The sequence below is a fragment of the Bos taurus genome, chromosome 5 (assembly GCF_002263795.3).
Source record: "Bos taurus isolate L1 Dominette 01449 registration number 42190680 breed Hereford chromosome 5, ARS-UCD2.0, whole genome shotgun sequence".
Taxonomy (NCBI): domain Eukaryota; kingdom Metazoa; phylum Chordata; class Mammalia; order Artiodactyla; family Bovidae; genus Bos; species Bos taurus.
Window position 1 is genome coordinate 106,821,778 of NC_037332.1, and position 27,714 is coordinate 106,849,491.

At 50.6% G+C, this 27,714-nt stretch overlaps 2 protein-coding genes and 1 long non-coding RNA gene across 7 annotated transcripts in view; 1 reads left to right on the forward strand and 2 right to left on the reverse strand.

Moving 5' to 3' along the window:
* TEAD4 (TEA domain transcription factor 4) overlaps positions 1-13,074 on the reverse strand; it is a 66,733-nt gene extending 53,659 nt beyond the window's left edge. The window contains exon 1 of one of the 2 annotated variants that reach the window (XM_059887106.1): positions 12,731-13,074. In XM_059887106.1, coding sequence (XP_059743089.1) covers positions 12,731-13,001 — 271 coding nt within the window. In that variant the 5' untranslated portion in view covers positions 13,002-13,074. The remainder of the gene's footprint in view (positions 1-12,730) is intronic. The other variant, XM_059887105.1, reaches the window with a different exon arrangement.
* LOC132345350 (uncharacterized) lies at positions 12,198-22,952 on the forward strand. The gene is made up of 3 exons (XR_009494648.1): positions 12,198-12,552; positions 21,360-21,455; positions 22,463-22,952. It is a non-coding gene; the product is annotated as an uncharacterized lncRNA (long non-coding RNA).
* A 753-nt stretch (positions 22,953-23,705) lies between these two features.
* The window catches only part of TULP3 (TUB like protein 3), a 31,153-nt gene continuing 27,144 nt past the window's right edge, over positions 23,706-27,714 (reverse strand). For all 4 annotated transcript variants that reach the window (XM_059886401.1, XM_005207248.5, XM_059886402.1 and 1 more), the window contains 3 exon segments: positions 26,801-26,899; positions 26,179-26,350; positions 23,706-25,660 (listed from right to left, as the gene is read on the reverse strand). In XM_059886401.1, coding sequence (XP_059742384.1) covers positions 25,527-25,660; positions 26,179-26,350; positions 26,801-26,899 — 405 coding nt within the window. In that variant the 3' untranslated portion in view covers positions 23,706-25,526.

Here is a 27,714-nt window from a genome sequence, read left to right on the forward strand (position 1 = left end):
AACTCTGTACATCTGTCAAAGTCCATAGGACTGAGACTTCCCTCGTGGTCCAGTGGCTAAGACTCAGCACTCCCAACGCAGGGGACCCCCATTCAGTCGCTGGTCAGGGAACTGGATCCCATGTTCTGCAGGCCGGATGGAAGACTGAAGATCCCATATGGCATAACTTAGGTCCAGCAGAGCCAAATAATTCAAAAAGAAAGAAAAAAAGCCCACAGGACGGACACAGCACGAGGAGAAAACTCTACTGCAGGCTGACAGGTAAACTCTTAACAAGTCCTCCCTATTCTGCCCAGAGGCCCCCAAATCAACCTCGTCATGAGGCCCAGTGATCTCCCCCACTTCCCCGCCCCACTGTCTCATGACCACAGCCCCGCAATCACTACCACTTCTGTCTTCTCGCAGACGCTTCTCCCACTCGCTTCCTCCCTCCCTCTCTCCTTCTCTCTGTCCCTCTTACACACGCCCACACACACAGCTGTCAAATACCCATCTTTCAAAGCCCGCCCGAGTACCTCCTCCTCCACGAAGCCTTCCCTGGCTGCTCCCTCTCCGAGTGGGAATGAATCCTCTTCCCTGGGCACCCCCTCAGCACTGATCTGTGCTTCCCCATCACCCTCCTTGGCGCACCCCCACAGGCTCTCAGTGTTTGCCACTCAGGGTGTCTCCCCTGCCTCATGGGACACCCCTCGAGCACAGAGACCAGGCCCTCCCTTCCAGGTTCCCCCCACCACACCTGGTCCAGCGCCTGGCACACAGTGGGTGCTCTGTGACCACTGTGGCTTGGCCAAGGGCAGGTGCAAACCAGGGGGTTGGGGGTTGATGCCAAGACAGAGAGCTGGCACTGCTGGCGCTGGCGGAGCTCCAGGGTGGGTATCGGAAGCCACTGATCCTGTCTCCCTTCTTCTCCTGCACAAGCAGCACGACTACCAAGAGCTGGAAGCAACCCGCCTCCCATCCCAACTCGAGGTCCTGCCACTTACAGCGGAGCATCCTCACCACGAAGCAGAGCTCCGAGCCCCAAGCAGACAGACACCCAGGACACACCTCTTGAGGTGTGGACCCTGCCCTGTCCTGTCCTGTCCTGTTGTTGGGGTGCTGACATTTCTCTCCCATGAGGCGACCCTCTTTGCAGCAACTGTGGATCAGCCCATCTGATCTGAACCCATTTCACTCTGTAGAACTAGGGGGCCCACCCAGGGAGCACAGGGTCCCCCCTACAACAGGGCTTTCCCAAGTTCATCACCACCTGCCCCTCTAGCCTGTCCAGGGGTTAAGGACCAGTTACAGGTCATTTATTTGATAAGCACTTTACAGAAAGTTTCTGGAGAAGGAAAGGGCAACCCACTGCAGTATTCTTGCCTGGAGCATTCCATAGACAGAGGAGCCTGGCAGGCCACACAGTCCATGGGGTTGCAAAGAGTCGGACACGACTGAGCGACTTACACTTTCACTTTCACACAAAGTTTAATACATGCCAGGCCAAAAAAACCAAGCACTTTACAAACATTGCCTAATTTAATCTTCACATCAACCATATGGGCTTGGCACCATTATTATTATTGCCGCCATTCATAAGAGGGGTAAGTAAGAGACTTCCCTGGTGGTCCAGTGGTTAGGACTCTGTGCTTCTGCTGTACAGGGCACAGGTTCAATCCCTGGTCAGGGAGCAAAGATCCTGCACGCTGCTAGGCAAGGCCCCCCAAAAAAAAGTGGAAAACAAGACACACTGAAGTCTGAAAACTTGCCCCAGGCCACATAGCTGATGAGAAGCAGAAAGAGCAGGCCAGCTGTGAACCTCCACGGTCCAAAACAGTGGCCAGTCACATGTGGCTGCCGGGCACTTGAAAAGTGTGGCTGGGTGACAGAGACGTGCCGATGAGCATAAAACACAGGCTGGATCTCCAACCCTTTGTATGAGAAGCAACATAACAATCTCATTATATTGTTTTACTATTGATTACACAGTAAGCAGTAATATTTCAGACACAGTAGCTTAATAATATATTATTAATACTCATTTGGTCAGTTTCTTTTTGCTTCTTTAACGTACAATTTCACATTCCCATCAGACGACACAGCGCTGCAGTCTGCTCGCAGCCACTGCCCCCCGCCAGGGCATCTTCCCCTCCCCAGCCCCGGGGGCAGCCTGCCCCTGACACCTGTCCATTCAGCTTTCACAGGGTGATGGGGGGGCCATGCAGTGCCACCATGTCTCCCTCCTCAGACACTGCCCTTCCCTCCCCCCGCCACCACATCTCTCAGCCTCTCCTCTGGCATTACCTCCCTCTAGCAGGATGGATTTTCCAGAAAGTCCAAGTGGGAAATACGCCCCCACCCTACTGGTGGAGAAACTGAGGCCAGGACCACATGGTGGAGGCGAGATCCCAGAGGTCATTGATGCTCTCTCCCAGCCAGAGCAGAGACCTCCTGTGAAGCATCCCGAACACATTCTTCATAGAAATAGAAACTGGATGTGGTTCCGCCTGGTCCTCCCTCCTCAAATGGACCGCAGATCAGACGGAGGGGTCTGCTGCTCCCGAAAAGAGGGCTGCCTCCTTGGAGAGAAGTGCCAGCAGCCACCCTTGCTCCATCCTGGCCGAGACAACCACAGCTCCGTGCTCCCTGGGTGTGGTGTGTCCACCCTCCAAAACCAGAAGAGGCTCCCAGTGTGGCCAGAGCACCGCAATGGACTCAGCCCTCCCGTCGCAGGCCCCTCCCACACCACTGGCTCCGCAGCAGAGAGCCAGATGGACCTGGGCACATACTCCCACCCCACATTAATCTCCATGTAACTTCTTCCTCCTCTGTAATCTAAGTTATCTAAGTCACTTCAGTAGTGTCCGACTCTGCGACCTCATGGACTGTAGCCTGACGGGCCCCTCTGTCCATGGGATTCTCCAGGCAAGAACACTGGAGTGGGTTGCCATTCTTTTCTCCAGGGGATCTTCCTGATCCAGGAATCAAACTTGCATCTCCTGCATTAGCAGGCGGGTTCTTTACTACTGAGTCACCTGGGAATCCTCCTCTGTAAAGTAGAGGCTAAAAAAACAACACAAAGCCTATGTTACAGAGCCGCTACAAAGATTAAATGAGAGATTTCGAGAGAGATGCTTAGAATACTGCCTGGCACTCAGTAAGGCACTTAATAAATGCTCATTTCCCTTCCGCTTCCTTCCTCAACGAAAAACCTCAAGATTTTTCTCCTCACAAGGATTGACAGTAAGTTCCTATTCAGCATATAATTGATGTTCTGAACTTAAACACACGATTTTACAAGTAAACTTTTTAGATTTCATCTTCAGATAGGCAAACACGCTAGATGTCAAGCAATTTTGAATTGGTTAAACATTGAAGACAGTTTTTCAAAGTCCAGTAGGCCACAGTTAAATAAATTGTCATATGGCACAATATTGTTTGGGGCTTCCCAGCTGGCCCTAGTAGTAAAGAACCCACCTGCCAACACAGAAGACTCAGGCTCCATCCCTGGGTCAGGAAGACTCCCTGAAGAAGAGAATGGCTACCCACTCCAGGATCTTGCCTAGAGAATCCCAGGGACAGAGGAGCCTGGTGGGCTACAGTTCAGAGGGTTGCAAAGAGTCGGACACAACTTAGCGACTGAGCACATAGTATTCAGTAGCTTAAAAAAAAACAAAGAATAGAGTATAACCGCAATTTCTGTCCTTTATCGAGCCCATCTTTGCATGAAATGTTCCTTTGGTATCTCTAATTTTCTTGAAGAGATCTCTAGTCTTTCCCATTCTGTTGTTTTCCTCTATTTCTTTGCATTGATTGCTGAAGAAGGCTTTCTTATCTCTTCTTGCTATTCTTTGGAACTCTGCATTCAGATGTTTATATCTTTCCTTTTCTCCTTTGCTTTTCTCTTCTCTTCTTTTCACAGCTATTTGTAAGGCCTCCCCAGACAGCCATTTAGATATTAAGAAGAGATGGCAAGAATACACAGAAGAACTGTACAAAAAAGATCTTCACGACCCAGATAATCACGATGATGTGATCACTGACCTAGAGCCAGACATCCTGTAATGTGAAGTCAAGTGGGCCTTAGAAAGCATCACTACGAACAAAGCTAGTGGAGGTGATAGAATTCCAGTTGAGCTATTCCAAATCCTGAAAGATGATGCTGTGAAAGTGCTGCACTCAATAGGCCAGCAAATTTGGAAAACTCAGCAGTGGCCACAGGACTGGAAAAGGTCAGTTTTCATTCCAATCCCAAAGAAAGGCAATGCCAAAGAATGCTCAAACTACCGCACAATTGCACTCATCTCATATGCTAGTAAAGTAATGCTTAAAATTCTCCAAGCCAGGCTTCAGCAATATGTGAACCGTGGACTTCCTGATGTTCAAGCTGGTTTTAGAAAAGGCAGAGGAACCAGAGATCAAATTGCCAACATCCGCTGGATCATGGAAAAAGCAAGAGAATTCCAGAAAAACATGTATTTCTGCTTTATTGACTATGCCAAAGCCTTTGACTGTGTGGATCACAATAAACTGTGGAAAATTCTGAAAGAGATGGGAATACCAGACCACCTGATCTGCCTCTTGAGAAATCTGTATGCAGGTCAGGAAGCAACAGTTAGAACTGGACATGGAACAACAGACTGGTTCCAAATAGGAAAAGGAGTATGTCAAGGCTGTATATTGTCACCCTGTTTATTTAACTTAAATGCAGAGTACATCTTGAGAAACGCTGGGCTGGAAGAAGCACAAGCTGGAATTAAGATTGCCGGGAGAAATATCAATAACCTCAGATATGCAGATGACACCACCCTTATGGCAGAAAGTGAAGAGGAACTCAAAAGCCTCTTGATGAAAGTGAAAGTGGAGAGTGAAAAAGTTGGCTTAAAGCTCAACATTCAGAAAACGAAGATCATGGCATCCGGTCCCACCACTTCATGGGAAATGGATGGGGAAACAGTGGAAACAGTGTCAGACTTTATTTTTCTGGGCTCCAAAATCACTGCAGATGGTGACTGCAGCCATGAAATTAAAAGACGCTTACTCCTTGGAAGGAAAATTATGACCAAGCTAGACAGCATATTGAAAAACAGAGACATTACTTTGCCAACAAAGGTTCATCTAGTCAAGGCTATGGTTTTTCCTGTGATCATGTATGGATGTGAGAGTTGGACTGTGAAGAAGGCTGAGCGCCGAAGAATTGATGCTTTTGAACTGTGGTGTTGGAGAAGACTCTTTGAGAGTCCCTTGGACTGCAAGGAGATCCAACCAGTCCATTCTGAAGGAGATCAGCCCTGGGATTTCTTTGGAAGGAATGATGCTAAAGCTGAAACTCCAGTACTTTGGCCACCTCATGCGAAGAGTTGACTCGTTGGAAAAGACTCTGATGCTGGGAGGGATTGGGGGCAGGAGGAGAAGGGGACGACAGAGGATGAGATGGCTGGATGGCATCACTGACTCGATGGACGTGAGTCTGAGTGAACTCCGGGAGTTGGTGATGGACAGGGAGGTCTGGTGTGCTGTGATTCAAGGGGTCGCAAGGACACAACTGAGCAACTGAACTAAACTGAACTGAACTGATACCAAAATACCAACGGTACTCATCCCTAAGTTGTGGTCCTAGGTACTATTTTATTTTCCCCTTTATGTATTTATTTTCCTGGTGTTCTATAATGAGCATGTATTTAACTGAAAAAAATTTTTTTTTAATTTCAGAGTTCTGCTTAACCTCAGCCTCCTAGCCTGTTGAGACGGTTCTAAATCCTGGTTCGATAGTCCTCTGTGCTTGTTGTCCTGAACACCCACAGAACTGATAAGAGCACAAAGCCAAAAAAAAAAAGAGCCCTGTGACACATCACTAGAGACCTCGCCCCAGGGCGTCATGAGGTCGTACCAGGACACAGGGCGATCTTTCAGTCAGCTCCAAATCCCTCTTACCGCTCTTATCAGCCAGAACGCACTCAATTCTCTTGAACCCAAGAAAATCCTACACCCAAGTTAGATTCTTTCCCCATGACTTGGTGAGTGAACGCACGCTGACTGCTAGCTTCCTCAAATTCATTTCTGAAGCGCCCCCTAGACCAAATGTTCAAACGTCTGACCTGGAATTTGGCAAAGGATCCATAGGAAGCACATCAACTAGTCTTGCCCTCTGTGTGTGTGTTAGTCGCTAAGTTCAGTTCAGTCGCTCAGTCGAGTCCGACTCTTTGCGACCCCATGAATGGCAGCACGCCAGGCCTCCCTGTCCATCACCAACTCCCGGAGTTCACTCAGACTCACGTCCATAGAGTCAGTGATGCCATCCAGCCATCTCATCCTCTGTCGTCCCCTTCTCCTCTTGACCCCAATCCCTCCCAGCATCAGAGTCTTTTCCAACGAGTCAACTCTTCGCATGAGGTGGCCAAAGTACTGGAGTTTCAGCTTTAGCATCATTCCTTCCAAAGAAATCCCAGGGCTGATCTCCTTCAGAATGGACTGGTTGGATCTCCTTGCTCAGTCCTGTCCAATTCTTTGCCACCCTGTGGACTGTAGCCTGCCAGGCTCCTCTGTCCATGGGATTCTCCAGGCAATAATACTGTTGTGTCTCCAGTTGCAATAATACTGGTTGACACTTCCTCCTCTGGGGATCTTTCCAACCCAAGGATAGAACCTGTGTCTCCTGCATTGGCAGGCAGATTCTTTACCGTTTGAGCTACCTGGGAAGCCTTGCCCCTTAGAAGGGCTAAACCAGGACAATGTGGATTGCCTTGCCATGCTCACCTCCTCCCACTGGTCGGGGCTCCTCCCAGAGCCCAGAAGTTTCTTTCAGGTCCCCAGAACCCGATCTGTGAGTAAGGCCACCTGAACTGAGGAAAAGCAAGTGGTCTGACTCACTTCTCCCAAAGCCACCTTAGCTCTCTCCCACGTCGGCTCTGCTCTTACAAAGATGAAGGCTAGATAAGGGTGCTTCATCTCCCAGAACATTCTGCCACCTGCTCTGGGTAGTATCTCCCTCTGCCTGTCCTGGTCATATGAATAATCCCTCTCTGTAGTCCAGCTGACCCAGACCGGTTGCCTCCCCACCCAGACCTCTGCCCACTGCCCAGTCAACGATTACTCAAGGCTTAACGCCAAGGTGGCCGTCAGCCAGGAAGAAACAAGACTGGCCTTTTATCCCAGCCAGGCCCATTCACGCAGACATCCCATCCAGGGAGCTGGCAGGAAGGGAGGACCGTGGTTCTGGTGGGAGTGAGCCGGGCTGGCAGACCCCAGGGACACCTCTGCTGAGAAGACACTGAGCAGGAGGTTCAGCCAGAGTGGGCTTCAGCGGCCCAGGTCTCTGAGTCAACAGCCCCTGCAGAGAAGAGGCCCACCCTGTGTGTCAGTGGCCAGCCCCAGTGCCCTCTGCCCTGCCCCCAACGCCCTGCCTTTCCTCCAGGCCGGATGTGTATCCCCTCCCCCACGACAGTCACCCAGCTTCAGCACAGCTCCATTTCCTGCCCCTGGTGACTCCTCTGAAGTCCATTGTTCCCATGAAGTTTGGGTCAAAGGAAGCCGAGTCCCACCCATGGGGGCCCGCCCACCATGGGGGCCGCCCACCCCAGCAGGACGCACAGCAGGGAGCCGGGCCCATCCCCCTGATGGGCGAAAGGCCAGAAGGTGTGGGCACCCTGGGGAGAAGGGGGCTGCAGTTCCAGTGGAAATCTTCCCAAAGGGCCAGTCGCTACAGCTGAGGCTCCAGGACCACACCTGGCAGGAGCTGGCTGTTGTTCAGTCACCAAGTCATGTCCGACTCTTTGTGACCCCAGGGACTGTGGCATGCCAGGATTCCCTGTCCTTCACCTGCTCTCAAACTCATGTCTGTCAAGTCGGTGATGCTAACTAACCCCCTTCATGGATCACAGCTTTGTCATGGCGAAGGGGCTTGTGTAACTCAATGAAGCTATGGGTCATGCCATGCAGGGCCACCTAAGAGAGTTTTGACAAATCGTGGTCCACTGGAGGACGGAACGGCAAACCACTCCGTTATTCTTGCCCTGAGAACCCCATGGACATGAATAGTATGAGAGGAAGTGGCCAGAATCTCCCTGCTGTCCACATGGCAAAACCAGAAACGTAGGAAGAACTGTCATTTCAGGAGAGGTCAAGGCAAAGCTGGAATGAGATCCTAGAGCTGGAGGCTGTGCCAGCGACACAGCGCTGCCCCCACGTCCACCTGGGCCCCGAGCTGGTCACACCGCCGGGAGGCGGGGGCCGACAGCAGCTGTTCAGCTACAATTTCAGAGCCTGAAAGGGAGCTGTGGTCTCAGCCCCTGCCAGCAACAGGTCACAGGGGGCAAAGGCAGGCAGGCTACCCGGGCCCAACCTCGGCGGCAGGAAAGCCACCACATCCTCCACTGCCATGCTCTGCGACAGTCACCCGTACAAGGCCGGGACAGAAGCTCCAAGCCAGCTGCGCTCTGCATCCCAGGAGACCTGGAAGGACAGGGACGCTTCTCACCTGGCTAAGTGACCTGCAGGCCCAGGAGGAGAAAGGCGGGTGCATTTTAAAGACCTTGTGAGGGAACTCCCTGGCAGTCCAGTGGTAAAGATCCCAAGCTTCCACTGCAGGGAACACGGGTTTGATCCCTGGTCAAGGAACTAAGATCCCACATGACACCATTGCAGCAAAATAGGGAAAAAAAAAAGACCTCTTGAAGTCCCTGCCCCCTTCCAGAGGTCATTCTCAGGTTCCACGGTTCCTAAGGGAGTATTTCTGCCCAAACAAGCTTATCTGAGCCACAAGACGGGAGACATCCCCAGGCGGACTGCTCCAGACTCCACACCTGTTAGACCAAGCTGGCCGGTGGTCTGGGCATTGCCACCCCCAGAGCAGGAGAGAGAAGGCATCAGAATGGACCAGAGTGGAGCTCTAGTCCTAGCTCTGCCACTCACCAGCCGTGAGACCTTAAGCAAGTTATGGTCCCACCAGGGCCTCAGTTTCTCATCTTGATATTTATTATTTTTAAATTTTTTATTGAAGTATAGTTGATTTGCAGCATGATTTACAATGCTGTACTAGTTCCAGGTGTATAGCAAAATGATTCAAATATATATATCAAATATATATATATATATGTTTTATATTCTTTTCCATTATAATTTATTACAAGATATTGAGTAGAGTTTCCTTTGCTACAGTAGGTACTTGTTTATCTATTTTATACATAGGAGTATGTATCTGCTAATCTCAAACTCCTAATTTATCCCTCCCCCACCCATTTCCCCTTTGGTGACCATAAGTTTGCTTTCTATGTCTGTGAGTCTATTTCTACTTCGTAAAAAAGTTTTTTTCTACCATTTTTTTTTAGATTCCATGTGTAAGTGGTATCAGACAGTATTTGTCTTTGTCTGACTTACTTCACTCAGTATAAAAATGTCTGGTTCATCCACGTTGCTGCAAATAGCATTATTTCATACTTAATACTTTTTATGGCCAAGTAATACTCCATTGCGTATAGATCCCACATCTTCTTTATCCATTGATCCATCGATGGGCATTTAAGTGGCTTCCATGTCTTGGCTATTGTAAATAGTGCTGCTATGAACATACGGGTACATGTATCTTTTCCGATTATAGTTTTCTCCGGATATATGTCCAGGAGTGAGATAGCTAGATCATATACTAACACTATTTTTAGTTTTTTTAGGACTCTCTATACTCTTCTCCATAGGGAGTGCTTCCCACCTTTAATATGAGGGGGTTCGGTGCTGACAGTAGAGTTCTGTAACGTTTAGCAGTTCACCCTGGGGCAAGGCAGGACCGGAATCTGAACACGGAGACCCTGTGCTGTTCAGTGACAAAGCCCAAATCCCACCTCCACCTGGGCTGCTAGCTAGCCCGGTTCCTAAGCCCGAGACAGGAAACCTGTAAGGTTCAGCGCACAGCAAACACTCGATCCATTTTGCTAAATAATCATGAATGACAGGGCAGGGTTTAGCAAAGGTGTTAGGAAATTTCCTGGATAAAGGGGTTCTGTGGTGAAATAGGGTTAGGAAACACTGGCTTCTTCTGCACGGTGCAATTTGCTCTGCAAACACTGAATTTTCACCACAAAAACTTCTTGGATAGATGTTAATTACCCCTCCCACATTACTCATCAGGAAACTGAGCCCAAAGCCTTAAAGGTAGTAACTGTCAGGATTTATACCCTGCTATGTCTGACCCCAAACCTGAGTCCTTTCTACTACACCTATAGACCAGACACCCTCGAAGCCCCACCCACACACCTGGCCTGAGCAGGTGAAGGAGGAGGTGGCTCCCAGCAGAATATCTGTGTCCTCAGGGTGGATGGAGGACCAGTGGGAGTCCCCACCTGAGGGCATCTCGGCCCTTCCTGGCAAGAAGCCCCGAACGTGATGCCCACAGCATTCTGTCATGGGATGAAGAGATAACTCAAGGATCAGTCTGTGGCCCCCATCCTCCTCACATGCTGTCAATCTCAAACTTCTGCCCATCTCCTGGGCACTGGGGCTCTCACCCCACCCAGTTCCACCCTCTGAAATGTTTCCAGTGGTAAAACTCCAAAGGGAGAGAAAACAGAAAGCATAGCAGAAAGGAAGAGATGGGAAAACAGCTATCCAGAAGGGCCTCCCCACAGGTCAACCCAGTGACTCAGAGGCAGCCTTCCCCCCACTAGGAGGGCAGGAAAACACCCTCCCTACATCCCAGTGCCTGGTGGTTCAGTCAGTCATCAAGAATGAGGGTCCTTCCATTTGACTCCCAGGTGGCTCCAAGAAGAGCTGGACCAGTAGTTCAATTTCCCCTGTCCTTGGGGCCAACTTTAAAAGCACTGTCTAGACAAATACTGTATGATATCACTCACATGTGGAATCTAAAAAATACAACAAACTAGTGAATATAACATAGGACTCACACATACAGACAGCCGACTATTGGTTTCCAGTGGGGGAGTGGGGGTAGAAGGAGCAAGCTGGGGGCGGGGGTTGGGGGGGAGGGCGGGTACAAACTATTGAGTGTCAGACAGGTACAAACTCAAGGATGTATTGTACAACACGGGGAGTATAGCCAGTATTTTGTTGTAACTGCAAATGAAAGTAACTTTTACAAATTGTATTTTTTTTAAATTTTTAATCAAAACAAATAAAAGCACTGCCTACACAAATCTCAAGATGCAAAATGAGCTCTTTCTGGGGGGAGGGTGTCCAACCCCTCCCACAAACATGCCCAAGTCTCACTATCAACAACCCACCCCATCACCAAAAGGCAAGAATCTCGGCTTCCCTAAACTTTCTACCAACGTGTTCCCTAAACTCTTCCAGGCAAGAACAAAACCGACCTCCACAGAAAGACAGCTGCCTGCGAGAGGCAGGTGTGCACAGCTTCCCTCAAGCTCCGCGGGTCCAGGGCGAATGAAGCCTGGGGACCACACAGCCCCACAGCCACCGCCAGCTCCTTGGGCACAGACACCACCAGAGACTCGGTGTCCTGCCCCTGCTCCTGCAGGGAGGGAGGACCGTCCCGCCCAGGAACAACATCCTCACGGGGGAAACACACACTGAGAGACGTGGCATCTCGCTAGTCCTCCAAGATACTCAGCTTACAGACAAACAGCGCTTTTCTCGGGTGGAAAGGCGCTCCCGTTCAACACAAACAAACATGCCTCCTAGAAGGTAGGTGAGTCATCGGTGAGCAGGTATCACCCTCAGACACCCGGAGCTAAGGAGGCGGCACAGTCACACGCCACGTGAACTCATCACTGACCTGCCAGGTCTGGCCCCGAACCCCCTCTCCGCTCGACACACAAGTGCACGGAGGCGCGAGTCCCGGGTCTGCTCTCCCTCCGGGGAAACGTTCGCTTCGGGCTGTGGAGCTCTGCTCTCCAGACTCACTGGCCTCCAGCACGGAACGCACCACGCTTCTCAAGTCCTGGGAAATGGGGACCTTTGGCGGAGGTCCTCTCCGCTCTCGCAAAGCCTTGGCTTGAAATCGCCAGGACACCCTTTCCAAGCCCGAGAGGCGCCCAGCAGAAGAGAGGCGCGGGCGCTGGGTCTCTTTTCGGCCGCCGGCGACCTGGGCTCGGCCTCGTCTTTTCGGCTCCGCGCGCTCCCCTTACTCCTGGCCCTTGCGCCCACCCCAGCCTCGCGGTTCGCGCGACTCCACGTGCCCGGCTCGCCCCTAAGTCCGATCCCGGATGAGAGCTCCTCCCGCGCCGCCGTCTTACCGGTCCCAGGGTGCGAGGAGGTGGGCGGGTACGCGGAGCCAGCCCCGCGGCTCTTCCAGCTGCGGCTCCGCTGAGGTCCGGAGAGGCGGGCGAGGGCGCTGCAGAGACAACGCGGGGTCAGCGAGCGGAGACCCGGGCTCCGGCCCCGGGCCGACCGGCTGGGCGGGGATGAAGGCGGATCGCGGGACGGAGCCGACTCCGCGCGGGCCCAAACCCAGCTCGCCCCGCCCGGCGCGCGGTACTCGGTGCGCGGTGTCCGGTGCGCGGTGTCCAGCGCGCTGTGGCCGGTGCGCGGAGCGGGGCGGAGCAGAGGGAGGAGTTTTCCCAGAAGGGGACTGACGGGAAAGCACAGGCGATCCCTATTCCTGGCGGGGTGAGTCAACGGGAGAGGAAGGGAGCTGGGGGAACAGAGCGCGCGCGGGAGGGCGGAAGGGAGGGAAGCGGGAGAGCGGAGACGGGAGAGGGGGACGGCGGGCCCGGCGCGCAGGTCCCAGGCGGGAAGGAAAGAGCGCCCGCGGCGCGGCCGAGGGGCGCGGCGGCCGGCCACTCACCTGGGGGACGCGGCAGCGCGGCGGAGCCGGGAGCTGCGGGTTCTCCCCGCCCCCGGCCTGGGGTTTGAAAGGAGGAAGCCTGGAATGCGCGGAATGAGGGCTGGAATGAGATGCGCGCGGTCGAGGGCGGGAGCTGGAGGGAGTGGCGGCCCAGCCCCGGGCCCTCGGGGAGGAGACTGGGACGCGGGGAGGGGCCGCGGGCTGGGCGGGCCGGGGGCGGCCGCGGGGACCCTCGGCTGTGACCTCGGCATCCGGCTCCGGCCGGGGCCATCGCCCGGCACACGTGCTTCCCCTTTGATCTCAGCCCCGACTCTCCTCCTCCTCCCCGGGCCCGGGTTCCCGCCCCTCCCGGCCAGTCCCCCGCTCTCTGCCGAGGCCGGAACCCTTGCTCCCGACCCTACGGGCCGGGCTCTGGACTCGCGCCCGGCCTCCTGCTCGCCTCTCCCTCCGCGCCGGCCCCGAAAGGCCTGGCAAGGGCGGGCGTCCAGCGCGCGGACATCTGCGCCCTTCTTCCCTACGGCGCCCATCCACCTGGGACTCCGGTCCGGGGCCCAGCACACAGGAGCTCCGCGCGCCCACAGGTGCCCTCCCCGCAGGGGCTTTCGGCCGCTTCCCTCCGCCCGGCGCCGGCCTGCATCGCGGTCACTGCTGAAAGCCGCTCACGAGGGGAAGGGATACTAGTGTGGCGTGGCCGGAGACGCGTCTAACCCTGATCCCGCGTCTGTCACTCGCCCACCGGACACTGTGGAACAGCAAAGGATAAGACCTCAGCACTTGCCCTCTCAGAGCTTATCATTGAGCTGGGAAGACTCGATCTATTGTGGAGCATCGCCAGAAAGTGGGGAGTCTGTGTCTTAAATACGCCAGGATGGGTTTAGCGATTGGGTTTGTTTTTTGGAGTTTTGTTTTTAAGTCTTCAGAAGATACTGGCTTGACACAGGGTGCAATCACAGACCTCAGTCACCCTTCTTGCTGGGAGGTTGAAATCAGAGGACTTTTATCTTTTTCCAAAACTCAGGTCCAACCTCCCTGGAGCCTTATTGCTTAACCCTGTACTGTAGTGGGTGTCCAGATCTTACCTCCCTTACCAAACAGAAACTTCCTTAGAGACAGACTAAATGTCCGATTTATCTTATCTTTCACCCAGCTCCAGCTTGGTGCCTAGGATAGATAAGTGTATAATAAATATTAAGTTAAAAATGAAAAAGCAGAAAGCTACTGCCACAGAAGATAAAAGAAAGTGCTACAAATGCGGAAGTTACTTCCAAGAGAGATGTTCCAATGGTGTGTGTGTTTTTAATAATTTTATTTCTTTAATTTTGGCTGTGCTGGGTCCACTGCATGGACTTTTCTCTACTACCTGCAAGCAGGGGCTGCTCTCTAGTTGCAGTGAGCAGGCTTCTCACTGAGGTGGCTTCCCTTGTTGCAGAGCACGGGCTCTCGGGCTCAGTAGTTGTGGGGTGCAGGCTCTAGAGCACAGGCTCAGTAGTTGGGGCACACAGGCTTAGTTGCTCCGCGGCATGTGGGATTTTCCCAGATCAGGGATGGAACCCGTCTCCTGCCTTGATAGGCAAACTCTTTACCACTGAACCACAGGGAAGCCCCTAATGGTGTTTTGAGCATCACAGCATCACTGACAAAGTATCAAGTCTCTTGAGGTGGAGACTTTGAAGGAAGCAGGTCTTCAGTTCAGTTCAGTTCAGTTCAGTTGCTCAGCCGTGTCCAACTCTTTGCGACCCCATGAATCGTAGCACGCCAGGCCTCCCTGACCATCACCAACTCCCAGAGTTCACCCAGACTCAAGTCCATCGAGTCAGTGATGCCATCCAGCCATCTCATCCTCTGTTGTCCCCTTCTCCTCCTGCCCCCAATTCCTCCCAGCATCAGAGTCTTTTCCAATGAGTCAACTCTTCGCATGAGGTGGCCAAAGTACTGGAGTTTCAGCTTTAGCATCATTCCTTCCAATGAACACCCAGGACTGGTCTCCTTTAGGGTGGACTGGTTGGATCTCCTTGCAGTCCAAGGGATTCTCAAGAGTCTTCTCCAACACCACAGTTCAAAAGCATCAATTCTTCGGTGCTCAGCCTTCTTCACAGTCCAACTCTCACATCCATACATGACCACAGGAAAAACCATAGCCTTGACTAGACGGACCTTTGTTGGCAAAGTAATGTCTCTGCTTTTGAATATGCTATCTAGGTTGGTCATAACTTTCCTTCCAAGGAGTAAGCGTCTTTTAATTTCATGGCTGCAGTCACCATCTGCAGTGATTTTGGAGCCCAGAAAAATAAAGTCTGACACTGTTTCCACTGTCTCCCTATCTATTTCCCATGAAGTGATGGGACCGGATGCCATGATCTTCGTTTTCTGAATGTTGAGCTTTAAGCCAACTTTTTCACTCTCCTCTTTCACTTTCATCAAGAGGCTTTTTAGTTCCTCTTCACTTTCTGCCATAAGGGTGGTGTCATCTGCATATCTGAGGTTATTGATATTTCTCCCAGCAATCTTGATTCCAGCTTGTGTTTCTTCCAGTCCAACGTTTCTCATGATGTACTCTGCATAGAAGTTAAATAAGCAGGGTGACAATATACAGTCTTGACGTACTCCTTTTCCTATTTGGAACCAGTCTGTTGTTCCATGTCCAGTTCTAACTGTTGCTTCCTGACCTGCATACAAATTTCTCAAGAGGCAGGTCAGGTGGTCTGGTATTCCCATCTCTTTCAGAATTTTCCACAGTTTATTGTGATCCACACAGTCAAAGACTTTGGCATAGTCAATAAAGCAGAAATAGATGTTTTTCTGGAACTTTCTTGCTTTTTCAATGATCCAGCGGATGTTGGCAATTTGACCTCTGGTTCCTCTGCCTTTTCTAAAACCAGCTTGAACATCAGGAAGTTCATGGTTCACATATTGCTGAAGCCTGGCTTGGAGAATTTTGAGCATTACTTTACTAGTGTGTGAGATGAGTGCAATTGTGTGGTAGTTTGAGCATTCTTTCACGTTGCCTTTCTTTGGGATTGGAATGAAAACTGACCTTTTCCAGTCCTGTGGCCACTGCTGAGTTTTCCAAATTTGCTGGCATATTGAGTGCAGCACTTTCACAGCACATCTTATTTGCATATAAATTCTGGTCTGTTTGTTAACTAATGCAACACGTCAGGGCTTGGTCACAGCTCGTCCACATGAGACAGCTCAGGACAACAAGCAGGCACTCAGTGAGGCACAAATGGTAAGCACTGGCTACCTAGTATAATAACCATTTGTTGAGTGACTGTGAGCTTTGAGCCCGGTAGAGGAACCCAAGGGAAGGCTCAGAAAATCCAAGTTATAGAGGTGACTTGTGACCTAGATCTTGCAGGATAAATGAGAGCTTGCTGAATTGAGTCTGGAAGACTCAGGAAGGCTGGTGGTCTGTACTCGGGTGCGGGGGGTGGGGAGCTCGGGGGAGGGGGGGACGGTGGTGGGAGGAGGGGGAGGAGGTTAGGAAAAGTCTGATAAACAGAAGTGGCTGCAGAACAGAAGGCAGGAAGGATGGATTGCAACAGCAGTGTCAGCTATGTTGTTTGGTATTGTTTCTATTCCTTTAATTTTTTTTTAATTTAAATTTAAAAAAATCGTTTAATTGTTAAAGTTTTTTCAACCCATATTATGTGTGCTTAGTTGCTTCTGTTGTGTCTGACTCTTTGCCATCCTATGGACTGAAGCCTGCCAGGCTTCTCTGTCCATGGGATTCTCTAGGCAAGAATACTGGAGTGCATTGTCATGCCCTACTCCAGGGGATCTTCCTGACCCAGGGATCAAACTCATTCTCCTGGGTCTCCTGCATTGCAGGCAGATTCTTAACCACTGAGCCACTGTGTTAATAAAATTTTTTCCAACCCAAATTATGGTCACAGTTAAATTATCCATGTGATACTGTGTTAAATAAATTCAGCCACATCCATGTGATAGTATTCTTTAAACAAGATTTTTAAAAATAAACCCGACAAACATTCTTGATATAATAAGTGGAAAAGCAGATTAAAAAAATAGTGTATATAGGATGATCCTGGGTTTTTTTAAATTTTTTATTTTATATTGGAGTATTGCTGATTTACAGTGTTATATCCTGTTTTTGAAAAATAAATTGAAAGGTATTTTCGAGTGATTATCTCTGACAGGTTGAAGATTAAGGGGCTTTCTTTGTCATTTTGTTATTATTTATAACAAACGTACTTCTTTTATAATGGGGGGGTAGTGGGTGAGATGTGACTGGAACTATATGCCTAAGTGAAAGAAAGTGAATGTGAAAGTCACTCTGTCTTGTTCCAACTCTTTGCAACCCCGTGAACTGTATGTAGCCTACCAGGCTCCTCTGTCCATGGGATTCTCCAGGCAGGAATACTGGAGTGGGCTGCCATTCCCTTCTCCAGGGCATCTTCCTGACCCAGCGATCGAACCTGGGTCTCCTACATTGGGAATATGGAGTCTTAGCCACTTTTTCATATGTCTAACCCTGCCCTAATTTTTCCGTATCTTAAAAAAAAACAAAACCATGACTGGATTTAATAGCCTAATATGAAGCTGACCAGGGCAGAATCAAGAGAAGATTATTGCCTAGTCTTTAGGTCAGAGGAAGATGCACTACTTTAGAGATGCCCCTAAAGCATGCCCCCTCACCCTCGGCTTAAAAGTAGGATGCTGCTGACTTGGTGCTGGAGTGTGAGTGCTGGGACTCTGGGTCCTTTCTTTTTTTAAAGTGTTTGGTTATTTGCCTTCACCCAGTCTTATGTGTAGCACACTGATCTTTAGTTGTGGCACGTAGGATCTAGTTCTCTGACCAGGGGTCGAACCCGGGCCCTCTGCATTGGGAGCAGGGAGTCTTAGCCACTGGACTCCCAGGGCAGTCCCCAGCCACTATCCTGTATTTCCTTTTGCTTTTTTTCCTTACGAAGACTCTTCACTCCATACCATCTCAACTGCATCATCATGTATTGAAGGGCTAAACAGTCCAACTTTTATCAAAGCTGCAAGCTTTCTTTTCCCCTATAGAACAAAAGCAGTCTGTAATTTGAAAAGTATAGCATTAGTCCTGTTATCTCTTCATCAAAGAGAATGTGGACAAGCTAGACTCCAGGTCTACCATGGAGGGGACAGTATGTGCCAGGAGCTGACTTGTGCTTCCTCCCCCAACCCCCAATCCATCCATCGAAGTCTTAATCCTCAGTACATCAGAATGGGATTGGATATGGAGACATCTTTAAAGAGGTGATTAAGTTAGAACGAGGTCTTTAGGTTGGCCTAATCCAACTTGCCTGGATCAGGGCCCTTCCTAATCTTCTTTGTAAGAAGAGATTAGGATGAAGACTTCTCACAGAGGAAGGACCATGAGGACATGGAGAGAGGATCCATCTCTAAGCCAAGGAGAGGGGCCTCAGGAGAAACCAAGCCTGCCTACACCTTGACCTTGAACTTGCATCCTCCACAACCGTGAGGGATAAATTTCTGTGTAAGCCACCCCTTCTGTGGTATTTTGTCACGGCAGCCCATGCAAATGAATGCAGTATCCAGACTGATTCAAGATGCTTGGTTTCTGGAGCCCAGAGGTGAAGCTTTCTCCACACAGTTCTTCCGAAATTTCTCTGAGGGTCCCAGAGCATCGTTAGGATCCAATATTCGGGAGCTTCCTGGAAAAAAAACTCAGAAGGGAGGAAAGGCTTCCTCCAGCCTTACTGTTGAGTTTCATTTTCAGTGACTCTGATATTTTGAAGATGAAAGGCAACAGAAGTCACGTGTTATGTGGTTACTGGGGAGTTTGAACAATCACAGTTCGTCCAAGACTAATTATGACCCTGGGGACACTTAGGCATCTGAACCTCAGTCTCCTGTCACTCGGGTTTCCATCCCACAAGGACTGAGCATGGATAAGGTCCTTGGCACTGTACCAGGTAGGGACTAGCGATGCACAGATGTCACAGCCCTGCCCTGCAAGCTGCTGACATTCTACTGGGGGAGCTGGACAAGCGCCACTTCCACTGGGAGGACACCTGGTGAGCAGAGGTTACATTTTCGGAACCTGAGGTTGAAATTTCTATGGACCCACATTCTCCGACAGAACATTCTAGAATGATGAAATGTTCTTTATCCACACTGTCCAGTATGGTAGGCACAAGCCACGTATGGCTACTGAGCCCTTGAAATGTAACTAGTTGACTAAATTTTAATTTGAATAGTTCCATGGGACTATCAGTGACAGTTAGAAAGCACAGCTGGGCACCATCCAAAAGGAGATGCTCAACCAGCATGTAGATGACACCTGCAGAGCGAAGGGGAGAACTTGGGACTGTGGGAGACGCCAAGCGTAGTCATGCCAGGGAAGTTAGTGAGTTACTTATTACAGTAAATAACGGGTCCCTGCAGCACTCTATATACTTAAAGCACACTGATACAGTTTCTCAATGCTCAAATTGTACATGCATGGGGGACTATTTCGGAGAAGGCAATGGCACCGCACTCCAGTACTCTTGCCTGGAAAGTCCCATGGACGGAGGAGCATGGCAGGCTGCAGTCCATGGGGTCGCTAAGGGTCGGACACAACTGAGCGACTTCACTTTCGCTTTTCACTTTTATGCATTGGAGAAGGAAATGGCAACCCACTCCAGTGTTCTTGCCTGGAGAATCCCAGGGACGGGGGAGCCTGGTGGGCTGCCGTCTATGGGGTCGCACAGAGTCGGACACGACTGAAGTGACTTAGCAGCAGCAGGGGGACTATTTAAAAACATTACAGTACTTCCCTAAGTGAATGAAATACTGTAGCATACAAACAGGTACATGCACATCTCAGAGACACTGCAGGCTCAGTCCCAGACCACCGCAATGAGGCAGATATCAAAATAAAGGGAGCCACACAAATGTGGGGCTTTCTCAGAATATATAGTAAAAGTTGTATTTATACTATACAGTAGCCTGGTAACTACTAGCATGATGTCTAGAAAACAATGCTTATACTTTGATTTTAAAATATTTTATTGTTAAATGATAATCGGCATCTGACAACACAAGGTTGCCACAAAACTTCAATTTGTGTAAAAAAAAAAAAAACACACACAAACAGTGTCAACAAAGCATAATAAAGCAATAAAATGAGGTATGCCTCTATAAGGAAGGGCTGTATTTATTGATATGGAAACATCTCCAGGATATATTAAATGAAAAAAAGCAAGCTACTGAACCAAGTCCTGATGCTGGGAAAGATTGAAGGCAGAAAGATAAGGGGGCAGAAGGATAGAAAATGAAATGGTTGGATGGCATCACCGGCTGGATGAACATGAGTTTGAGCAAACTCCAGGAGTTGGTGATGGACAGGGAAGCCTGACACGCTGCAGTCCATGGGGTCGCTAAGAGTCGGACACGACTGAGTGACTGAACTGAACTGGACTGAATCAAGTATGTAATATGCTACCTTTTGTGCACAAAGATTGGGAGATTACAAATACATTTTTATTTTTGCATGAAGGAACACTGGAAAGATACACTGGAAACTAAAACTGGTCAACTGTGGGAGTACGGCAGGGCGAGAGCAACAGAAGAAGGGGACAGGGGTGGGAGGAGGCTTTATTGTATAAACACTGTTTGAACCACATGAAATCATTAGTATTTAAAATTTGTATCCATATGTGACACAGGCTAACATAAGACTGACCAAAGGCAAAATCAGGACGTATTTCTAAGGGCATCCTTCTGTCTTACCCTGATTGAGTCCACACTAGGCATGCATCAGTTCAGTTCAGTCGCTCAGTCGTGTCTGACTCTCTGACCCCATGAATCGCAGCACGCCAGGCCTCCCTGTCCATCACCAACTCTCGGAGTTCACTCAGACTCACATCCATCAAGTCAGTGATGCCATCCAGCCATCTCATCCTCTGTCGTCCCCTTCTCCTCCTGCCCCCAATCCCTCCCAGCATCAGAGTTGACTCATCTTTTCCAATGAGTCACCTCTTCACATGAGGCGGCCAAAGTACTGGAGTTTCAGCTTTAGCATCATTCTTCCAAAGAAATCCCAGGGCTGATCTCCTTCAGAATGGACTGGTTGGATCTCCTTGCAGTCCAAGGGACTCTCAAAGAATGCATCAGCACCCTAGAAAGTCCATCTAGACCCACTCTTCAAAGCTTGATCTAAGTCCCAGCCCCCTCTGCCTGTCACCCTTCTTTCCTCTCAGAGCATCCTTCCTTCCTGACTTCCCTGCCCCCAGACTGCAGAAGAAAGGGAACTACTGATTATTCTTGGAGTCTCTGAAAATCACAAGGGACAGAATCTAGGTGGATAGTACTTAACCAGATGTTAAAACCCCAAGGTTTGAGAACCACTAGATTACACCACCATGTGTAATGAAAAGTTGGAACAGACCACGAAAGTCCCACTTTCACCCTGGCCCCCACCAGCTCCGTCCTCCACGTGGCTCACTCTTCTTGCGCCTGGGCTCCTGGGTCTCAGCTTGGCCCCATGCATGGGAGAGTGGGCCTGATAGACAGGACTCGGCAGAGCCAGAGAAGACCACAGAGGCCTACTTCGTATTTGAAATACTTCAGAAACTTGCATTAATCTCAGGGCATTTTTTTTTTTTTTTGCATGGGCTGTTCCTTCAAGCAGAAGAAAGTGAAAGTGTTAGTCGCTCAGATGTTTTCTCCTCTTTGCGACCCCGTGGACTGTAGCCTGCCAGGCTCCTCTGTCCATGGAATTTTCCAGGTAAGAATACTGAGGGAGGGGTACAAAGTCAGGAAGGCAAGGTAAGCTCAGGCCTGAGACCACAGTAGGAAGGTTGAGTTCCCTAGTTAAGTCATGCTGCTTTCCTTTCCTCGGGCCATAGTCCCTGGAAAACTTAATGAGCATTTATAAACCATTTTGTGTAACTGCATGGCTAAAAAAAAGTCAACTGAGATGCTTTATTCCATTTGTAAAAAGACACTAGTGAAAATGAGAACATTGATATCTGCCTAGGCATTTGGTGCCGAGGCCCAGGCGTTCTGCCTGGAGTCCGTCCACTGTCTACCCTCCAGAAACTCTACTGTCCCCAGAGCTTCTAGAGTCCTGTTGATGCCGAAGCACAGAGTGCCTAGTAAGCACAGGACAATAGGGTCTGGGCCTTGGAATGTGTGCTCCTCACGTTACTGCACTTGTAACACGCCCCCTGGGTCAGCAGGTGGTGCTAGGGAGCCGCCCACGGTTTAGGGAGGTGCTCAGACTTCGCAGCCCCCTGGACTGTTAACCCACCAGGCTACTTTGTCCATGGTTGCCATTTCCTACTCCAGGGCATCTTCCCAACCCAGGGATGGAGGGATGGAACCCGTGTCTCGTCTCCTGAACTGGCAGGCGGATTCTTTACCACTAGCACCACCCGGGAAACCCGGTGGCTCAGGAGGGCTTGCCTGAACACTTCACAGACAGTGCCCCGCCCCCCAGACTGAGTTTGTGCAGAAGGGAAGAGCCGTGAGACTTGGAGAGCACACACTGACTAAGAGAGCCAGCTGATAGAGCGGGGGGAAAGGGGCAGACTAGGCCACGTGCCCTTGGCCAAGAAATGTGTGAGGCCAGCCCACGCGGAAGGGAGCTGGAGGCTGAGGGGGGCCAGCTCTCAACATCCATGGGTTTTCTCCAGGAACAGTTGTGGCCAGTGGTTGGGAAGCAGCTTCCTCAGTTGCAGGGTCACGCCTTTCCCCAAGTGTGCTCCCCCCAGTCCAGTCTCCCCTCTCCAGGTTTCTCCAGCTACAAACAGCGAACAGCCGACAGCCACTGCGCACGAAGGAGAGAACCAGAGCACATGACTGAAAACACGCTGTGGGGTCTTGGGTGACTGTGGGTGTGGGCAAGGAGGATCGGGTTCACTCGAGGACAGGAGAGCCTATGTTAGTAAGTCTAACCCCTCAATCTGCAGGAGAGGCAAATCCCTGGCAGAAGAGCCAGAACCCAGGGACTCTGCCCGATTTGACCGTCGCTTTATTTCTGTACCCATGTTGCTATCTGAAGGCAGTGAACTGATGCTCATTTCTTTCTCTCACCTACGAACCTTCCTCTCAGAAAGAGCCTTGTGTAGAGGGACGGGATGGAGTGGGAGGTGGGAGGTTCAAGTGAGAGTGGACATATATATACCTACGCTGATTCATGCTGATGAATATGACGGAAACCAACATGATATTGTAAATAAATTAAATAAATTTTAAAGAGCCTTTTGCAGGCTTATTCAGATGTTTGAAAATCACCTGCTGGTATCTTTCATATCAATGACCACTGATATTATTCTTGGCTATTGAAAAGTGTATAATACTGGATCACAAATAACCTGTTTAGAAATCAAGTGAAAAAGAAAACGCAAGCTGTACACATCAGACTGGCCCCAGCCCTCACCATAATGTGACTCTTCTTCTACGGGACTCATCCCGTGACCCTAAGAGCAGGAAGGCCTCACCAGGACTCGTGAACATACTCCTTTTATCTTGTCTGTAGAAGGAAGCCTTAAATGTGACCACTGAGAACTGACAGAGTCCCTTCATTCCGTTTTTTTCCGCTGGCAAATCAGGAAGGTGACCCAGGAGTCTGACGGTGAAGGCACCACCCTCTGGGCCCCCTGTCTCAGCTCCATCGTCTTGTCTTCTGGGGCCCCAGTCTCAGTCTCAGCTCCACTGTCTGTCCTCTGGGCGCCCCCAGTCTCAGCTCCATCGTCTCGTCCTCTGGGCCCCCTCAGTCTCAGCTCCATCGTCTTGTCCTCTGGGGCCCCTGTCTCAGTCCCAGCCCCATCGCCCGTCCAGGAAACGCCCAGTGTCGTGCATGTGATGACTCCTCAGACCCCTGCTCTCCTGTGATGGAAACTCACAGTGAGAGTCACTTGGCTTCAAAGAACTGACTAGTTCACGGCTGCCTAGCGATGAAACTATCACAACAGATGTGATGGAAAGAGCCATTCGAGGGATGGGGGGGTCTGAAAGAATGGCAACACTCACATTTTTATAGAAATCATTTTTTATTTCTGTAGCATACAAAAAGTATAAATATGTAAAACCGATCACCTGCACACTTGAGCAGGAAGGACAGGAGGCCAGGGTGTGTCTGCGCCAGAGTGGGGGCAAGAGGAGGTCAGATCAGCCGCCCCCCAGGTCCCTCCCCAGACACTTCATATCCCCCACTGGAGGCAAGCAAGCAGCCTCAGGACAGGCCAGCGGGGAGAGGGCACCTGAGGACTGAGGCACTTAAGGGACGCAGCCTGAGATGACCGCTGGGTCAGGACAGAGCAGTGGACGTGCAAGTGGGGTGAGCCATGGGTCGGCTCACTCCCAATCTCTTTCCTTCCACTGCTTTCAATGTGGAGCAGGGACAGGAAGCAGGGACAGAAAGGACGTCCACGTAAGGAAACACAAGGAGCAACAGAGGCTGCCGCCCAACCCCAGGCTGGCAGACAGGCCTGGGAGTGACCGACGCCAACGCGGAGCTCACAGCGCTCCTGAGCCTCAGGACACGGGTGCCCGAGCAGGCTGTAAACCGGCAGCAGAGCCATGCAATTTGTTGGGAGAGGCTAATAATCTGAACAAAATAGCAGAACGCTTACAATCTGTGAGCAGAAGCGACAGAACATGACCTGTGGGGGAGCCAGGCCTTGGGGCTAACGACACTTGTGCTGAGAAGAAAGGCCTGAGTGTCCTCGCCCTGGACAGGGACAACGGCAGTTTACACACCCACACGGTTCTCCCCCTCCCATGGGGCAGCAGGTGTGTCTGCACTGACGGCTCCACGGTGACCCATCGAGGGAGGCGCTCAGGCTGAGAATTGTGGAGGCCACGTCAAAGCCTCTCAGTCATGACCAGACCAGGCCTCCTCTGAAGTTCACGCTTCCAGCCTAAACCACGATTAAGACAATTTGTAAATTTCTCGTATCACTGATCCCAAATCAGGCCACAGCCACCCTGACTGAGACAGGAGCCAGTCAGCCAGCCTTGAGGGAAGAGGGGACCGTGATCAGGTGACTCCTGAACCCCCGAGTGGAGCGGATGGCTCTGGGGAATGGGCGCCATACTCCCCCACCCCACCCCGGCTGCTGCTGCTACTGCTGCTGCTAAGTCGCTTCAGTCGTGTTCGACTCTGTGCGACCCCTGCCCCCTGACAAAAGACAGCAGGGAGCGAGCACTCCTCCCAGGGCCCCTCCCCCATGGGTGAGGCAGGTGTTGGGTGGACTTGGAATAACCACTGATGGTAAATGATACTCTGCAAACCGCTGTGGGCAGGACACGGGAAAGGCTACGTCGCAGCGGACAAGGCCTCAGCTGTGACCTGCACTCCTGGAGGGAGTCGTCCCCCCAGGTGCTCTCGTGACCACAGGCCCATTATGGAAGACCACCAGGCCCAGGGCGGTACAGAGACCCTGGAACCTGGGGACAGTCACATCTCCATGGATGAACCGGCCATTTTCAGAAAAAGTCTGCAGACCTGGCGACTGAAGGTCACTGAGGTAACTATACCTCTCTGAGAAGATCTGCAGGAAAGGGGAGTCAAGCTGATTCTGGCTGCAAATTTCCAAGAACAAGACTCTTGACAGCTGGGCGATAACATCAGATCACTTCTGTGCTCTGCAAAACCTCTCACCCGAGTTGAGCCGTGATCCCTGACCAGGGCTATGTGACCAGGGAGTAGGGGTGTACAAACATATATGTGCGCGCACACGTATGTGAATCCACACACATCTACACACACACTTCCAGGGACCGCTCCACAGGGGCAGCCTGTCACTCTGGGTGTCCTGGGGCGAGAGTGCCCTGCTTTGGCCACTCGGCCTCACTCGCAGGCCAGCTTGCTGTCGAAGCTGGAGAGCCCGATGGCAAAGGCCTGGAGCGCGCAGAGCGGGTAGTTGTAGTCCAGCGTGAACACGTCGTCCGCCACGCGTCCAAACTGCATGACTATGTAGTCAGCTGGAAGCAGAGGGCAGGCACGTCAGCGGGGGAGATGCTTCTACCCGGAAGGGCTCACTTTAGATACGGAGACAAGCCTTCCACACAGGCCAGTGATCCCGCCTCTCTAAAGTGGGAATCCCTCAGGACGACGGAAAGAGGCATGACCAAGAGTGCCCGCTCCCCGGCACCCCAGGCTCCACTATGATCCGCTCCAGGGAAGGAGCTGCCCAGGGCAGAGCCAGAGGAGGGGACGGCGAAGAGGAGCCCGCCGGGCACAGCACAAGCTCCGTGGGCCCAACTGGACTCGCCCAGAACCTTCACTGAGGAAGGAAGGGTCTGTGCCCCTGCCTCACACTGCCTCCCCCGGACGTCTCTGTCTCACTTCTGCCCTCCACATAGCGACTCACAATGCAGCTCTCTTTCCAAAAGAACCATTTCTTTCTTAAACCACTTTTTCCTGAGTGTAACTTCCTACCAAACAAAGGAAATGCTCATTTCCGAATCTCGCCAGAATACCCTTCTCCCTGGGGGCTTACGGTCGTTGTCGTGGACGATCTGGAAGTTCTTCACAGACGCCTGAGTGACCCGGCCGTGGAAGTTCAGGACGTAGGACTGGGTGTCATCGTTCCAGACCGGGGACTTGTTGTGCAGCTCGATCAAGTTCTCCATGGCTTTGTTCTGCCATTTTGAAAGCAAGCTCTCATGGTCCTGCAGGCAAGGGGTCTGTGCTGAGAGCCAGGGGAGACCACCCCTCCTCTACCCTGTGCAGGGGCGGGCAGAGGAGGGGCCTATTTTCTTCATTTCAGAAAACAGAACAGAAAGTCAAAGATTAAGCCAGGTTTTCTGGATTCTTAGAGAATCACTAGCAGTTCTCTTTGCAGAGTAAGTGGCCGCAATTAGCTGCGTGAACAAGTGCAGGCGCCCGGGAGTCTGGAGACGGCTCTCTGGAGCGGGGCCGGTCGCCACATTGGGCTCTGGTGGGAACAGGAGTCTCTTCTACTGTGTCTGCATCACGTTCTTATGTTTAGGGTCCTCTGCTGATTAAACGTGTATACCTATGGCTGATTCATGCTGATATACGGCAGAAACCAACACAATATTGTAAAGCAATTATCCTTCAATTAAAAATAAAGACATTAAGAACAAATACACTCTTACATTTCGTGGCTGAAAAGGAATCCGTTCATGATTCATATTCATCCCAGGGATGATCACAGACATTTTCCTCGGGCCTTTAAATCCAAGTACATTTGTCTCCTAGAAGACAGGGAAATAAGCAGGAACTTGAAACAGAAAAGAAAAAGCGATGACATTCTTAACACAAGACTGCTGGTTACGCGCAACGTCCGCAATGTGGAGAGCACTAAAAACCATTCAATTACTTCATTGTAGTTAAACAAAGAGAGATGGGTAATCAAGACGAGGAAAATAATACTGTTTCCTCTTTTTAACCTACTTTGAACATCTGAATTTAAAGCAGATTCTATTATCTAGAAACCTTACTCTTCCTCTTTAGCCTGAAGTGAAATTTAAGACAATTTTGAGCAAACTGCCCAGTTTTATCATCATCAATAAATATCTATTTCCCAACTAAGGACATGGCACTATATGATACACAGGGAGAATTACAGTTAACTAAGGCCTGTACTTAGAAGCAAAAAATTAAAATGCCTGTCAAGCCAGGCAGATTACACATGAATAAGTACATTAAATATGTGGATGTGTGTATATTTACATATATATACACGTGCGTATTAAAGTCACGCATAGTTAAAATATTTCATTGATTCTGAAGCTAAAACATACCATAGCTTATAAAGGGTTAAACCAAATGATTCTCAGTCACACAGATAAAATCTCATGGGAATCAAGCGATGAGATTAATTCCAACTGAAGAAAAGCTGAGATTCTAGGATCAAAGCAACAACTGAGTTGGGTAAATTTCTTCTTGCTTCTCTGACTCTGCATGCCCTCTACACGGCGGGTCCGGGTTTGTGCAGAAACAGCAGTGAGCGGGAGTTTACAAAGTGGTCAGAGAAGGATCAGAAGCATGATGGGGGTAGCTCACAGGG